This window comes from Notolepis coatsorum (genome assembly GCF_963971535.1).
Source record: "Notolepis coatsorum genome assembly, chromosome: 5".
In the NCBI taxonomy this organism is placed as follows: domain Eukaryota; kingdom Metazoa; phylum Chordata; class Actinopteri; order Aulopiformes; family Paralepididae; genus Notolepis; species Notolepis coatsorum.
Window position 1 is genome coordinate 113,246,584 of NC_140169.1, and position 16,052 is coordinate 113,262,635.

General features: G+C 41.0%; 1 protein-coding gene across 1 annotated transcript in view; it reads left to right on the forward strand.

Annotated features, from left to right (window-relative positions):
* The first annotated feature begins 58 nt into the window (after window positions 1-58).
* znf410 (zinc finger protein 410) overlaps window positions 59-16,052 on the forward strand; it is a 38,054-nt gene continuing 22,060 nt past the window's right edge. Inside the window, exons 1-5 of the mRNA XM_084313920.1 lie at window positions 59-166; window positions 563-639; window positions 762-813; window positions 960-1,092; window positions 2,514-2,696. Coding sequence (XP_084170046.1) covers window positions 781-813; window positions 960-1,092; window positions 2,514-2,696 — 349 coding nt within the window. The 5' untranslated portion in view covers window positions 59-166; window positions 563-639; window positions 762-780. The remainder of the gene's footprint in view (window positions 167-562; window positions 640-761; window positions 814-959; window positions 1,093-2,513; window positions 2,697-16,052) is intronic.

Sequence of the window (16,052 nt, forward strand, 5' to 3'; positions counted from 1 at the left end):
AATCTTACACGCGTCTACCACTAGATGACAGTAAAGTATGTGTCATTTTGGGCCGAAAGAAAACGCGGAAGTGAAGCAAAATTGTTCCATCAGACTCTCCGTACAACAATCTTGCTAGTGTTTTGATACATGTCCCTCTTGTAACCTCAAGTCAGACAATAACAAGGTAAGTTGTTTGAATTTAACCTTGATTATAACTGCATGTATGGCTTAGTGTAATGATAATTGCACACATTATGCATAATATTGTCACTGGTTAGAAGTGTTGGGCTTTGAGATTGGTAGCTAGCTTGCTATCTGGTTAGCATCAATAACAAACTAGCACAACACGCCGGGTAGTTTTGTAGCTATCCAAGTTAGCAAACGATAACGCATGCATTGCACCATAACAGTAAAGTATTTTGACTATGAATAATGGTTGAAAACGTTTACATTGTAAAGCTTGGTTAAATGTGCTACCAAACTGGTTTCAGGTGCTGCTGAATAGCTTATGTTAGCTAGCAGTGAATGTCAAGGTATTTGCTTCTCTAACGTTAACTTTACCATATTTCCTCCCCCGTAGACTAAAAGTGATGGTGTTGAGTTAGACATGACGTCCTCCGGAAACATATGATCAGCTGAGTATCTCACAATTAGCAGGTGATCTTTGGGCGAGTGGGTGTCAGAAACGCGAACCAATGACTTGTGTAGACCATGACATGATGTTGGTCTATGAAAGGATCCTTCCATCTGATGGTGTTTATAGTTTCCTCTTCCTACAGATTTCTCAACGTGTAATCCATGCTTTCTGATGAGCTGGACTCCAAACCTGAGGTAAATTAGGCGCTCTCACTACCAAGCTGCTTAACTCACAGCTGACAGATTATGGGTATACAGTCCACTGCTAACTTAGATATATCTGGCTCCTCCTCACACCCCTGCTGTGCTCACATTCTTCTCTACCTTTTCTCCACTTCCAGCTGCTGGTGCAGTTTGTGCAGAACGCGGCCATCCCATTGGTGCAGGGTCTGTTGGACTCGGAGTCCAAGCACTCCTGTTTGCCTCTGCTAGCCCCCACCGAGAGCTCCCTGTGCAGCCCACTAGAGCCGTCAGGTCAGCTGTCACTCGCCACTTCCACCAACTAGGGCAAAAAGACGTAGACAGAGAGCTCATTATGTAATTATTTGTCTCACTGAATGCTCGTCGTTTATAATAAAACACAAGATACTTGTGCCCTAATGATAAGGATGAGCGCTCTATGAAGAAACCCACTCCCATTGCCAAAAAAGTCTAACATGCCTATAAATACTTACTATAGAATTACACACTACAACTGGCCCCCAAACAGCATTTCCAACTTCAACATGGCCAACTTCTAAACAACAGTGTGAGCATATTTGCGTTTTGTTCTGTGATACAAATGAATATGGGGCGACAGTGGCTCAGGAGGTAGAGCAGTCGTCTGGCAATCCGGAGGTTCTCGGTTCAATTCCCGCTCCTCCCGGACAGCGTGTCGATGTGTCCTTGAGCAAGACACTTAACCCCTAATTGCTCCCGATGAGCAGGTTGGCACCTTGCATGGTTGCCTCCGCCGTGAATGGGTAAATGTGAGTAACAAATTGTAAAGCGCTTTGGATAAAAGCGCTATATAAAAAAGCAGCCATTTACCAATAGAACCCCATAAAGGTCAACACTCTAGTGAACAGAACCGTGGACAGAACAAACTGAACTCAACAGCAATGTGAACGTTATTTGAATTGTGTGCAGTTCACATTTCCACATCTATGCATGTAATTGAATGGCATTTAAATGGCCAAATTGTTCAACCAACTGTTTTCAGAGGGCCTACGCTCGTATTAAAGTATCCCAGTATCTTAGCCATCATGGAAAAAGTGTCACTGGTTTTTAAAAATCACTATTTTCCATAGCTTTTGATTAGCGAGGTTTTAGAATATTGCAAGTTATCTGAATTTCATACACTTCTGATGGGAAACTGTGTCTGTGTGTGTGCCTGTATGGTTACCTAGGCAACCAGAGGGAGACATACGGTAAGTAATCCTGGTACCCCCCTGGGAGGTAGCCTTGTTGATTGCAAGTCCCACTTGGCCGTCCTCTGGGAGAAGAGCTATTGAGTCTAGCCATAGCCCATCTATATAAATGCATCACTTTGACTCAAGATGGTTGATGCACCTGTAGTTGTTTTTTTGCAGTATCCAACACTAGATGGAGGCCCCCAGTGACATGCTGTGACATTTAGTAATGTTAATAGTATTAACGGATAACGGTATGTTTTTGTCTGTGGTCATTCTACCTCTGCCACCAATCCCCCACCACCAATTCCTGGTACCAGTAATTGTACTTTGCAAAATAAAGTGATATTGATTCTGGCAATGCAGGCACAAGGATAACCTTACATGGTGGGGTCTAATGTAGCAGTGTATTGAAATCTGTTTAGGAGAACTGTGTAGTGTTTGAGTGCAGTACAAAGCTCCCATTACATTCTACCACCATCAACTCTTGTTTTTGGTCCACAGATGGCCTCAGTCATGAGCCAGAGAGACCACCATCCCTGTCCGAGTTTGGGGGCGCTGCCGAGCGAAGCCCGCTGGTGGTCCAGACACATTCCCACCCCAGGTGCTCCCCCAGCCCCCCGCCAGTCCTCCACGACCTCCAGCAGTCAGACAGCACCTCCTTTGTCTTGCTGAACCTCGCCAAAAGTAAGGGAACCACAAACTACTTTGTCTGCACCCCACAAGGTCTTCCTCAGGGCGTGGCTGGAAAGTGAGTGTCAAACGGAATGCATTGTAGTGATTTAATGGGATTTGTTGTTACCACACCAATCAAAAAGTATGTAGGGAACTGTACTGGATCTTTAACGCATCCAGCGCCAATCACGAGTATACTCGTTATTGGCCGACAACCGTTGAGCACCAATAACGAGTAAACTCGTTTTTAGATCCTTTGATATTTTTCCTCTGATCCCCGTTCTAAATCATCATCCGGATCATTCTAGCTGTCCCTGGCTCGTTTGTATACATTGGAATTACAATGCCGATCGAATATCACCAGGTGGCAGTATCGTCTGTGTCTCAACTGGAATTGCATTGGCGTGGATATGGCTGACCTTCGAATTCGAAGCTTCGGGGCCAAGATTCGATTTTAATTCGAAGCTTCGAGATAAAAAAAAAATATATATATATAAATAAATATTCCAAAAAAATAATAATTAAAGATATATTTTTTTTTAATGTTGTGGGACTTGTACAGCACTTTGTTCAACTTTGTCAGTGCTGTAAAGTTTAAACCTTTTTAAATCTTAGACAAACGAAACACTTTGCTTTCATGAAATATTGTAAGCCGTCATTTGAGTGAATGAATGAGAACTTTATTTAACAGATTGCAGAATGGGTACAATACAGTACGGCTCAATACACACAATTGTTAAGGGGATGCAGACCAGAGAAAGACTTTTGTCTTGTTTACATCTGAGGCTTTATGAAAGCAGCACAATCAACACAAATCTGTCAGTGCCGAGTCCGACCTCATCTTAAATAACAAACAGCATTGCTTGTTGTAATTAACAAAGAGGCAGAGTTGATTTTGCACAACAAAAAAAATAAATCTTTTTAGGGGACATGCGCTGCTATTCCTAGCACTATTTGGGCAACTTTACACAATTCGTGTGAGTCTATTGAACACATCTGTAAGCTTGTATTAAAAAAAATTAATTGTTTTATATTTCTAATCAAGTACTCAAAAGCCAAATTTTTCTCACTTTGGATTTCAGGCTGTGTTGGCCTGGCTCCGCCCATAAGCACTTGTAAAATGAGTGTGCTACTGCTGCTTCCCTGTGAGGTCCAGGTTGTGTGTAAATGAGTATGTGGTACTGCTGCTTCCCCGCGAGGTCCAGCCCAGGTTGTGTGTAAATGAGTATGTGCTACTGCTGCTTCCTCGCGTGCGGTTTGTTTCCCCGACAGAAGCTCCTCTCTCTCTCTCTCTCTCTCTCTCTCTCTCTCTCTCTCTCTCTCTTGCTCGTTGTCTGCCTCACTCTGTTTGAGGAAGTGAAGATTATTCCACTCGCTCTGCTGTCGCTGTCAAACCATAGAGTTAAGAGTTAGTTATGCAAATCAGTGCTATATTAACGTCAGCAAAACCGTCAAATCAGAACAGCTTAGTTGAGTGAGGGAGGATCTCGTGAACTCGAGACTAGACTGATGAGTCAATATGGTAATTAGAGACACAGACCCATTGATACTAACCCGTATTACTATAAAACCATGCTAAACACAGAAAAAACTATTTATAATGCATGTCCCCTTTAATATATTCAAAATTTATTTTCATATTTGAATCCTCTGCCCATCGAACGAAGCTTCGAAGTATTTAAGACAGCCCTAGGTGTGGATACACATCTTCCTTTAAAAAATATTTTGGTAAAGGCTCCTCCTCCTGCTTGAACAGAGATTCACATTGATCGCCTCGAAATTCCATTGCCTAAGCGTATTTTACCATCGAAACGTGTATAGACATATACACTGGTAATCGCGATGCGATCACTTGGAATTATTCTTTTTGGAATACCTTCTGGCTAAGGTAAGGTATATTCTATGTCTATTTTACCAAACCTGAAACGTGTTTTTCTAACGATCACAGTTCTGTGTTTTACCGGACGCAAAACATGCTCGCAAACACAATCACAGTTTTGAGTTAAAACGAAATGATTTTGTGAAGGTACATATGTACATGTTGTATACCTTTTTGATTTGGGGTTTCAGGGAATCAACCGGAAAGAGTTTCAAGTTTCTTTAATAGTTGTCATACAGAAGTACAGAATACTTTCATACAAAATGCTTCTTACTGTTACGCTCCAGAGACTGTGCTAGACAAGATAGTATCAAATAACATAGTATAGCATGTAAATTAGAAGTAGAAAATGAGGTCACAGTGTTCAGTATAGAAATATGTACAATGTTCGATGCAGAATAGACGTAACTGAGTTACCATATAATATACAATACTATGCAGTGTACTAATATACAATACTATATAGTGCAAAGCAGAAATGGGATGAGGTACAATTTAGGTACAATTTACAGTAAGGTGTACGAGTTGTAGTGCAATCCTTTATCAATAAATATAAAGTGTGTCGAGGCATTACCCAGAATGCTGTGCTAGAGGGTAGACGCACGCTCCCTGTGCTCCCGATGCCAATCTTATTATACTAACCTAAATGCTTTTCTAAATAGTTGACTAATGTCACTGTTAGACTGAAACCGCCCTGCCTGCTTGGACATTTCGTTTATTGTCGGATTTAATATAAATGTCATTTATTAAATGAGTAAAGGTCTACGAAGCCAAGGCCCTCCCGACACGCTTGCAGATATAGTCATGACAGACTCAGCGGCATTAAATCTAGGTGATTTAATGAAGGCAATCAAAGACGGGACTGATGTCTCAAACAGAATTGCCTACCAAGTGGATAAAATTCAATCTGCCTTGACAGCCATGGATGGTAAGCTGACAGGTTTGACAACAAGAGTCGAGACAATTGAACAGCGGGTCAGTGACGTCGAGGACCACACCCAACAAGCTGACAGCCGACTTCAGAAACTCGAAAAAGAAGTCCTATATCTGACGGAGAAAAACACTGACCTGGAAAACCGCAGTAGAATGTTTAACCTCAAAATCCACGGTCTTCCCGAGGGGAGAGAAGGTCCTGATCCAATCGCCTTTTTTGAGACTTTCTTCTCGAATCTGTTCGGCTCCGACGCTCCGCTCCCGAGGCGCATCGAACTACAAGCAGCGCACCGGGCCCCAAACACGCGTCCAGCCGCAGGCCGTCCACCTCGCAATGTTTGGGTTCGCTTTCTTCGTCTCCAGGAGAAAAACAAGATCCAACAGCTGGCCAGAGAGAAGCGTTCCCTCACATTTGAAAACGCGAAAATCCAAATATTCCAAGACATTCCAGCGTCTATTCAAAAAAAGAGGAAAGAGATGTTTCTTGAGGCCAAAATCGCCCTACAAGACAATAACATTGTCTACAGAATGCGTTGGCCCTCGTCGTTACAGATCGACTTCAAAGGGAAACAAACAATGTGTCACTCAAAGGAGGACGCTGATGTATTTCTCAAAGAGAACAATCTCCTTCCAAAAGCGAATAAAAGCGTCCCAGCAACTGTTGAAGACTAAGGCCAGTCTTGCAGCGGACAAACGACGGATCAGCTAAGTGACTGTTCTATGAACACTTGAACTGTTTCTTCTCTGTTTAATTTTTTTTTCACCTATACTATAGGCTATGCCTACTACTAATATTGGAGGAGAAACTATCACTAAATAACTGTCAACAGCCAACTTGGTTGCGTTTGCCGTTTGATCAATATGCACATGCAGTGCAGCTTAATGGTTTCGTTCTATTTGTCAACATTGTCCTAATATAGGTTAATTAGCGGGCTTTGTTTATTATTGTTATTATTATTATTATTATTATTATTATTATTATTATTATTATTATTATTATCATTATCACTTGTTCTCTCTTTTTTTTTTTAACTATTTGCATTACTATTGCAGCTTGTTATTATGCGTTTTCGCGTGACAATTAAATAAAGTATGCAAATTCTGAGATTCAAGTATAATAATAGTCTATCAAAACGAGTATTGAAAAAACTGCAGTTTGTCACACTAATCTTTTTAGTTTCAAGGCTCATTTCATGCACATAGCCTGACGCCGTAATCTGAGGCCCGATGACCAGGCCTGACTGGGCCGCGCACACTGTCTAATATTGGTTTAGCAAAGATATTTGGCTTAGGTATTTAAAAACACTGTCACGAGCCCAGACTGTTGTTTTTGACTTTGTCTCACAGACCAAAACTCATTAAATTAACTAGTAGGGTTTAAATTCTGCACGTCAATCTGCCGAACATATGACTAAAACACATAGAAAGATACTCATCTTTCTCTTTCTTGGATCTTGCGTTTGCATTCTTTTGTGGGTGTGTGCATTCATGCATACTTATTATTTCACCTAAAGCCTATGTGTGTGTGTGAGCACACATGCATATCTACTTCCTATTATTTAATCTAAAGCCTATTCGAGCATATACTGTGGACATGTACTTTATAGGCTACATGTGGCCATCATGTTATTGGCTCCAAGTATGCACGTTTTTTAATTAGGGTGGTGTTAGGCTTGCAAATGCATGCACATGGCTGCATGAATGTGTGTGAGTGCACATGCATTCGTGCAGTGTGTGTGTGTGTGTGTGTGTGAATGCACAGTTTAAGCATGCACTTATTATTATTTCATCCATAAGCCCATTTACAACTTTGCAGCATGTATAGGAATGCATTTAATTTATTTAGCTTAAAGCCCCACTGCATTTGTAAGTGCAACATGAATACAGCATTTATTCTTTCATCTAAAGTATTTTTTCTTTTTTCTTTCTGTATATATTTTTTTGCGTATATGCTTGGGCTGCAGGTGTAAGCATGCACTTATTATTACTTCACCCAAAAGCCCATTTACAGCGTATGTATGTGCAGCATGTAGGAATGCATTTAATTTATTTAGCTTCATTTTCATTTTCAAATCTTAATTCATAAACGTTTGTTACATGCAGATATATAGTGCTGCGGCAGCCATACATTTATGACATACAGGAGAATACATACATTTGAGGGGGAGGAAACTGTACATTGGCAGGTACCCTCTGCTCTGAGTTTTAAGAGCGAACTTTAAGAAACAATAGACTAATAGTCAATGTTGCGCCCTCCCCAGTTTGCAGGATGTGCTGCCCATTTGTTATCATGCAGTTGTGGGTGTGTGTGTCGACTTGTTTAAACTTAATTAAACCACTACGGTTTAACAATAATGATAATAATAATTATTATTATTATTATTATTATTATTATTATTATTATTATTATTATTATTATTATTATTATTATTATTATTATTATGATTATTATTATTATTATTTTTTTTATTTTTTTTTCCTCCTCTCTACCTTTTAGAGGCATTCAATTATACTTTTTTTTTTTTTTTTACTGTTGTGGGAGCGTGGCGTGTAGCCACTGAGAAGGAAGTCTGCTTTTTACCTGGCTGTTTGCGTTTTAGTTTGCAGACGACCAGGTGGGATGCAGCTTAATCTCCGGATAGGAGAAGTTATAGTAGTGGGGGGGAGGGGGGAGGGAATGGGGGATTGTGTTTTTTGTTTTTCTTCAGTCGACTCGCTCTGTTTTATTTTTGTTTTCACGCTCACGCTCGGTACTCAATGGAACCTTAACAAGTGAATATGTATCTATTATAGTTTTCTACTCCAAACGAATTACATTCAACCAGACTGCATCCCTTTTAGACTATGGCTAATTTGAATATCCTGATCTGGAATACAGGGGGTCTCAATATACCACATAAACGCACAAGTGTACTAACGTGGCTAAAGAGGAAGCAAGTGGATCTGGCTTTGCTGAGTGAAACTCATCTTTTATTGGCGGATAATGCAAAATTGGCAAATAAATTTTATCATAACATAAGTTCTTCTTCTTTTGGCACCAAGACCCGAGGGGTAGCCATAGTGGCGAAGAAAAATTTGAATATTAAACTGTTAGATGTGTGGTAGGGCTGGGCGATATGACGATATTATATAAATATCGGGTACAGTTCATTAACGATACACTTTTTCAACGTATCGTGGATATCGTGATGTTTTGCCCAAGAGGATTGTGTCGCGTCAATCTGTCCACACGTTACTCGTTCATATCTCAGCCCGTGCTGAGATATGCCCATTCCGCGGTCTGTTAATAAAGTTTTCAATCAGACAGATGTATGGAAAGGCTTTTATTATAACATTCGTTGTAGTAAAATCATTATGCCTCATTTAGTCATCCTGTTGAGCACTGGTCTCCTACTCGACGGCCGCGGGGAGCTAACGTTAGTAGCTTTGTTGACGTTGTTCAGCCACAGGACATTCAGGAAGTAAAAAACTAGGAGCTTGCCGATTGGTGCTAAGAACAGCAGGGCGGGTGCAAGCGCTGTGACGTAATTGGCAGACTCGACTGTCAATCAAAATTATATGTTTCCGTCAGAATGAATGAGTGAAGACTTTGTTAAAGGGTTGCAGAATGGGTACAATACAGTACAGGAGGATGAAGACCAGAAAAAGACTTTCGACTTTTTTACATAAGGGTCCTCCATTTTCAATTCATCAAAACATTTAGAGACATACATGTATACAGTAGTTTCATTAAAATGCTATTGATTGATTGATTGATTGATTGATTTAAAACTTTATTAACATATTGCAGAATGGGTACAGTACAGCTCAATACATACAATTGTTAAGGGGATGCAGACCAGAGAAAGACTTTAGTCTTGTTTACATCAGGGTCCCCCATTTTCAATTCACCATATTTCATATCTAAATCATATAATATCTCATTGCTAAATATATGCAATATATAATCTAATAATCTAAATCTAATATATAATATAAAAATGCTAAATGCATGGGTATTTTATTTTGTCTTTAATGTTAGCTTGCAAAATCAAATACTGTCTTGGTAAGCCTCATAATGAATTGTTTGGGGTAAAAAAGAAAAACATCGTGATGTGTATCGTGTATCGCCGAAAGGTCAGAAAATATCGTGATATCATATTTAGGCCATATCGCCCAGCCCTAATGTGTGGTCTGATGCAAATGGTCGAATCACTATTGCTAAAATAGAATGCTCTAACCGGAAAATTGCGCTGATTTCTGCATACGCCCCTAATTTGTATGACGCTAACTTTTATGCTGCACTAACTTCAGCTATGTTGAAACTACCTGATTACTCTTTAATAGTAGGAGCTGATTTTAATGCAGTTTGGGATCCATTGATCGATAGATCCAATCACACGGAAAACTCTGATCAGAAGCAAGCTACCACAGCCCTACAGGCCTGGTCTAAGGACACAGGGGTAATTGATATGTGGCGTTCGCTCAACCCATCTGCGAGGGATTACTCCTTCTTCTCGTCGAGACATAAGACCTCTTCCAGAATTGATTATGTTTTTTCTTCCCCACATCTCTTTGATAGCTTTGATGTTGACTTAGTGCCCATAGCACTCTCAGACCACAAAGGTATCCTCCTCAAAGGTTCACTCAGTAAAATAACATCCCGTGCCCCTAGATGGCGTTTTAACTCAACACTTCTGAAAAACGGAGAGTTTAACTTGCAATTTAAAGAGAAGCTCACTGAATTCCTACAGTTTAATGTTGGCTCTGTACAGGACCCCAGAATCCTATGGAATTCGGTTAAGGGATTTATCAGAAGTAACACTACTCTCTTTGCATCTAATCTCCGCAAGGGACGTCTCTCCAAGCTAGAGGAACTGGAAAAGCTTCAAGCCATGTTGATCTCTTCCTTGCAGCACAACTACTCTAATCGACTGGAGCTTCAAATTAAGGTAGTGAAAAAAGAGATTAACTCTATTTTAAGACAACAATCTGAATTTCAGATGCACAGAACAAGACAGCACTACTACTTTCACGCCTCCAGGCCTAGTCACCTATTAGCTATGAAGATACGTGCCAGTGAGCAATTTGCGGATATCCCTTCCATTAAGAACCAACAGGGGGAGGTAACCACCAACCCAAAAAAGATTAATGATACATTTCGCTGTTTTTATTCCAATCTGTACAAGTCAGAGGTGGTCTTTGATCATACCAAGCTGGAGGATTTTCTTGATCAAATCAATCTACCACAGATCTCAGAAGATAGTGCTAGGTTGTTAGCTGCACCTATCACGCTGGTTGAACTTAGAGAGGCGATTGCGGATATGCAACGGGGCAAGGCTCCCGGATGGGACGGCATTCCACCGGAACTCTATCTTGCATTCTGGGATGTACTCGGCCCCTTATTATTCTCAATGATCTTACACTCAATCAAAGAGGGCAATTTTTCTAGAGATGTCAATATGGCGCTTATATCTGTTTTACTCAAGAAGGATAAGGACCCCACCGAATGTGGCAGCTACAGGCCCCTAAGTCTCCTCGGAGCCGATCTTAAGCTATATGCCAAGGTTCTAGCCACCAGACTTCAAAAGCACATGACATCTCTAGTTCATCCTGATCAGACCGGCTTCATAAGAGGCCGCCTGGTTACTGACAACATCAGACGGTTACTGCACGTGATTAATGCCAGCAAGGATATTGCAGCCCCTACAGCGGTCATATCCTTGGACGCAATGAAGGCATTTGACAGATTGGAGTGGTCTTACTTATGGGCAGTTCTCAGAAGGATGGGGTTGGGTGAGGGTTTCATTCATATGATCAAAGTATTATACACTGAGCCTTCGGCCATGATCTTAACGGGAAAGTTCTGTTCGCCACTCTTCTCTGTCTCGCGTTCTTCTAGACAGGGTTGTCCTCTTAGTCCCGGACTCTTCGCTTTATCCCTCGAACCCCTAGCTCAATACATAAGACAATCCCAAATTATGTCTCCTATTTCAATTCAGGGCACACATCATCATATTAGCTTATACGCAGATGATGTACTCCTGTTTATGCAAAATCCCTCCATCTCTCTACCTCATCTGCTCGGCGTGATAGATGAATTCGGCAGCCTGTCCGGCTTTAAGATCAACTGGCCAAAATCTGCTTTTCTTCCACTTAATGAGCCTGCGAAGGCTACCATCTTACCGGCAAACATGCTTATGGTGGAGCACTTTAAATGTCTCGGGATTGAAATATTCCCCACTATAGGCCAGACGGTAAGGTATAATTACTCCAGCTTGGGTGACAGGATTACGAATGACTTTAACAGATGGTCCAAATTAAAAAATTCATTACAGGCCTGTGCGTCAATAATTAAAATGAATATTTTACCCAGAATTAACTTTATCAGCTCCATGCTCCCGTTACCTCCTCCTGTTGGTTACTGGCAGAAATTGCACTCTGCCTCGTATAAATTCGTTTGGAACAATAAACGCCCGCGCTTGAAGAGATCAACTGCCCAAAGGAGTAAACTCGATGGGGGCTTAGCATTTCCAGACTTTAAATATTATTTTCAGGCTTTCTCTCTGAGACCTTTGATCACTTGGTTTGATGCTCAAGCAGCTGTATCTTGGCGACCATTGGAGGAGAAGTTGGTGTCCCCATATAGACTTCAGGATATTGTGTATACCAACATATCAATTAAACAATGTAAATTAAGATTTGGCCCTTTAATCACACATGTGATCCAAACTTGGCGTGACACTCAGAAAGTGGGTACAAACCGCCATCAATGGCACACGCATTCCCCTCTATTTAATAACAATCTTCTCCTTATTGAACAACAACCTATTAGGTACCCTAGATGGGAAAAGAAAGGTATCCACACATTGGGGGATATCTTTGATAACTCTGGCCTCCGATCTTTCCAGGATATATCCAACGGATATGATCTCCCCGGAACCTCCTTTTTCTTTTATTTACAAATAAGAGCAGCTCTGAAGGCTCATGGCGTGCCATGGGATGCTCCACTAGTGCATCACCGCTTTCACAAGTTCTTTTATGACAAGGAGACATCGAGAGGCTTTGTCTCTGACTTTTATCGCCATTTACTCATGACCTCGTATAAAGAGCTCCCCCTGGATACGATTTGGAGAAAGGATGTTCCGGAGTTGGATGTAGATTTTGATTGGGATGCAGTCTGGGAAAATGTTCGGTTATCCTCACACAACCCAGATCACCAACAGATTCATCTGAATTTTATTCACAGGACTTATTTAACCCCTAGACGATTGAATTCAATGGGTCTCAGACCTGACTCTCTGTGTACCTTGTGTCCAAGTGGCGCCACAGGTACATTTATGCATATGTACTGGGAATGCCCTCCTGTTGTGATTTTTTGGGAAAATGTTACATATCAGCTCGCAGACATTTTCTCTCTAACCATACCTGTATCTCCTTCTGTACTATTACTGAATGATCTCTCTAAATTACCGACCTCTATACAGGTGAAAAAACTAATTTTGGCCGGCCTCACAGCCGCAAAAAATTGCCTCACGTTGGTTTCATCCAGATAGACTCTGTCCAAAGGTATGGTTTCTCACCTACCTTGACGTGATCTATTTGGAGATATCCACGGCACGTGTTATAGGGGTTAGGGAATCTGATATCGTAATTTGGTTGGCTACAGTGGCAAAGTTGAGGGAACGCATATAAGTTTGGAAATGTTTGTTTTGATTTTTTTTTTTTTTTTTTTTTTTTTTTTTGCTGAGTGATGTATTGTGATGTATTATGAGTGTGACTCATGTTGAGGTCCTGGGGTGAGCGGGAGGAGGGGGGGGGGGGAAGAGAACGAGCGAGTGTCCATGTTAGGATGATCACTGTACAGTTGTATCAGTAGTTGTCTTGTCATGTGGTGTTGAGTAAGTCTTTTTATGTATTGTTGTTGTTGTATTGTGATATGTTTTGTTTCATGTTGGAAAAAAGATAAGAAAATAAAAATATTTGATCAAAAAAAAAAAAAATATAAAGTGTGGGGAGTGGGTGCTACAGTGTGTTTGTTTAAAGTGAGTGTGTGCGTGTGGATGTGTGTGCTATGTGCGTTTGATGGTTGTTGTGTAGTGTTCATTGTTCGTTGAGCAGCCTGATGGCCTGGGGCTTATTGCACATAACGCGTTTTATCTCGCGATCTATGAAAAATGACTGGATTATCTTGGAAATGCGCAATGTTTAGCGTGTAATAAACTGTGTAGAAACAAAACTCTTTTTTCCATGTTGGACTACAAGTAGTGTCTGTCAAATGAGCCACACCATTGTCTCCACAGCTATAATACAGAACACACACACACACAGCTCTGCAAACATTGTGAAACACAGCGGAAATGACTATTTTAAGATGGCCTTCTAGTGGCAGAGATGGGGATTAAGCGTGGCGCTGAAAGTGTTAAGTTTGATGCTTTGGTGTATCCAGGTTTAAATGACGAGATTTACAATGCAATTTTTGTATTGAAGCAGATGCAGGAAAAGTATAGAGAGAAGACAAATTAATTATATCACGTTTTTGTAGATCTGGAAAAGGCATTTGACAAAATACCAAGGAGTGCTATATAATGGGCGCTTAGGAGGCAGAAGATACCAGAGAGACTTGTGAGAGCTGTAATGTCCCTGTATGTGAGAGCCACTACGAGAGTTCCAGTAGCTGGAACATCAGAAGACTTTGGCATTGGAGTGGGTGTGCACCAGGGTTCGGTTCTTGGCCAACTGCTCTTCATTACTATAATGGAGGAAGCAACAGTTACAAGGGATTTACGAGGAGAAGGACAGTGGGAGCTGCTTTATGCTGATGATCTAGTGCTGGAGGAAGTGAGGAGAATGTTTGTTGAGTGGAGAGATGGAATGAAGATAAATATCGACAAGACGGAAGATAAGAGGGAGTGAAGGAGAGCGGATTCAGTCGGGAAGATACCCATGTGGAGTCTGTGGAAGAAGAGCGGGGGTAAACTCTGTGCTTTGTAGAGAGTGACAAATGGTGTCACCAAAGATGTTCAGGTTTGGGAAATTTGAGGGAAGAGGGAAGAGGAGGAAGTGGTTGGAGATGGTGGTCTAGTGATGGGAGGGGAGGTGCTGGAGAAGGTGAAGCAGTTTCGCTATCTGGGAGATATGATGGACTGTGAGGCGGGAGTGGAAAGGGCAGTGAGGGCGAGAGTGGAGGCGGCGTGAAGGAAGTGGCGGGAAATTAGTAGGCTACTGTTGAATCGAACAATAGATGTAAAGATCAGAGGAGGGATATATGAAGCATGTGTGAGATCAGTTCTCCTGTATGGTTCAGAAACGTGGGCAATGACAAAAAGGGTGATGGTGGTGTTAACCCTTTGAGTGCCACGGGTCCGGTGCCCCGGAATCCCGTTGCGTGCCACCACCCACTTCAATGATAGAGCTCTCATATTTGCGAACGCATAAACTATATCTTAAATTATGTGTCTAATATGGCCGTCGCTTATCAATGACTTGTTTGCAGTCAACATTGTTGAAACGGATTGTTTTTTAATCGGTTCATTTCCATTTTATACCATTTTGAAAAACGCTTGTTTCTTGAAAGTTTCAGAATTTCAGAAGATTCTGTGATAATCACCCTTTACTGGAATACACTGGAATACACAAAACACGTTGTCATTCTTCTGCCTATTTATGAATCGTTTTCAAATAAACGCTAGATTATCGATAGTATATGTGTACTTATGCACGCTATAGAAGCAGGCTGAAAAATCGATGATCTTATTTCCTGATCGCACACACACACAGACACACACATACACACATATGGCACACGCTGATATATAGGTGAAAATAGCTTTGATTATCCCAAGACTGGTAAAATAGATTCCTTACCTCAGATCAGATGTTCTCCAAAAAGATTATTCCAATTCCTGATCGCCATTCCAAATATCGATCGCGTTTATTGATCCAACGCTGGGTACTGGAAACTAGGGATGCACCGATATGAAAATTTGCCACCGATACCGATACCGATTGTTCAACTAACACAATCTACCGATACCGATATTTGTGGCAACATTTTTTTTAAATATTTTTTTAATCTTTTTTTTTTTTTGTAATCTTTTTTTTTTATGAAACTACTGTATATTTGTCTTACAAATTGTGCTCACCGATATGAACATAGGCCTCTTTACTTACTTAAAAAAAGGAAACATCAAGGAAACATCAAGAAATAGCACTATCTCTCTCCCAGTATGTTCTGCAGGGCTGCAGCTAGATACTAGTTCTCCCAGCATGGTCTACCTGCTGGGCTGCAGCTAGATACTATTGTCTCAACCAATGAAATTTTGATTGACAGTCGATTCTGCCAATTACGTCACACACCGCTTGCACCCGCCTCTGCTGTTACCACCAATCGGCAAGCGCGTATACATTTTTTACTTCTGCTTTTGTCCGCCATTGATTTTGACGAGAGGTTTTCTAGAACAACAACACGGCGCGGCCGACGTTTAGCTTTTAGCTCCGCAGGATGACTTAAATGAGGCATAATGATTTTACTGCAACTAATGTTATAATAAAACAAAGCCTTTCTATACATGTGT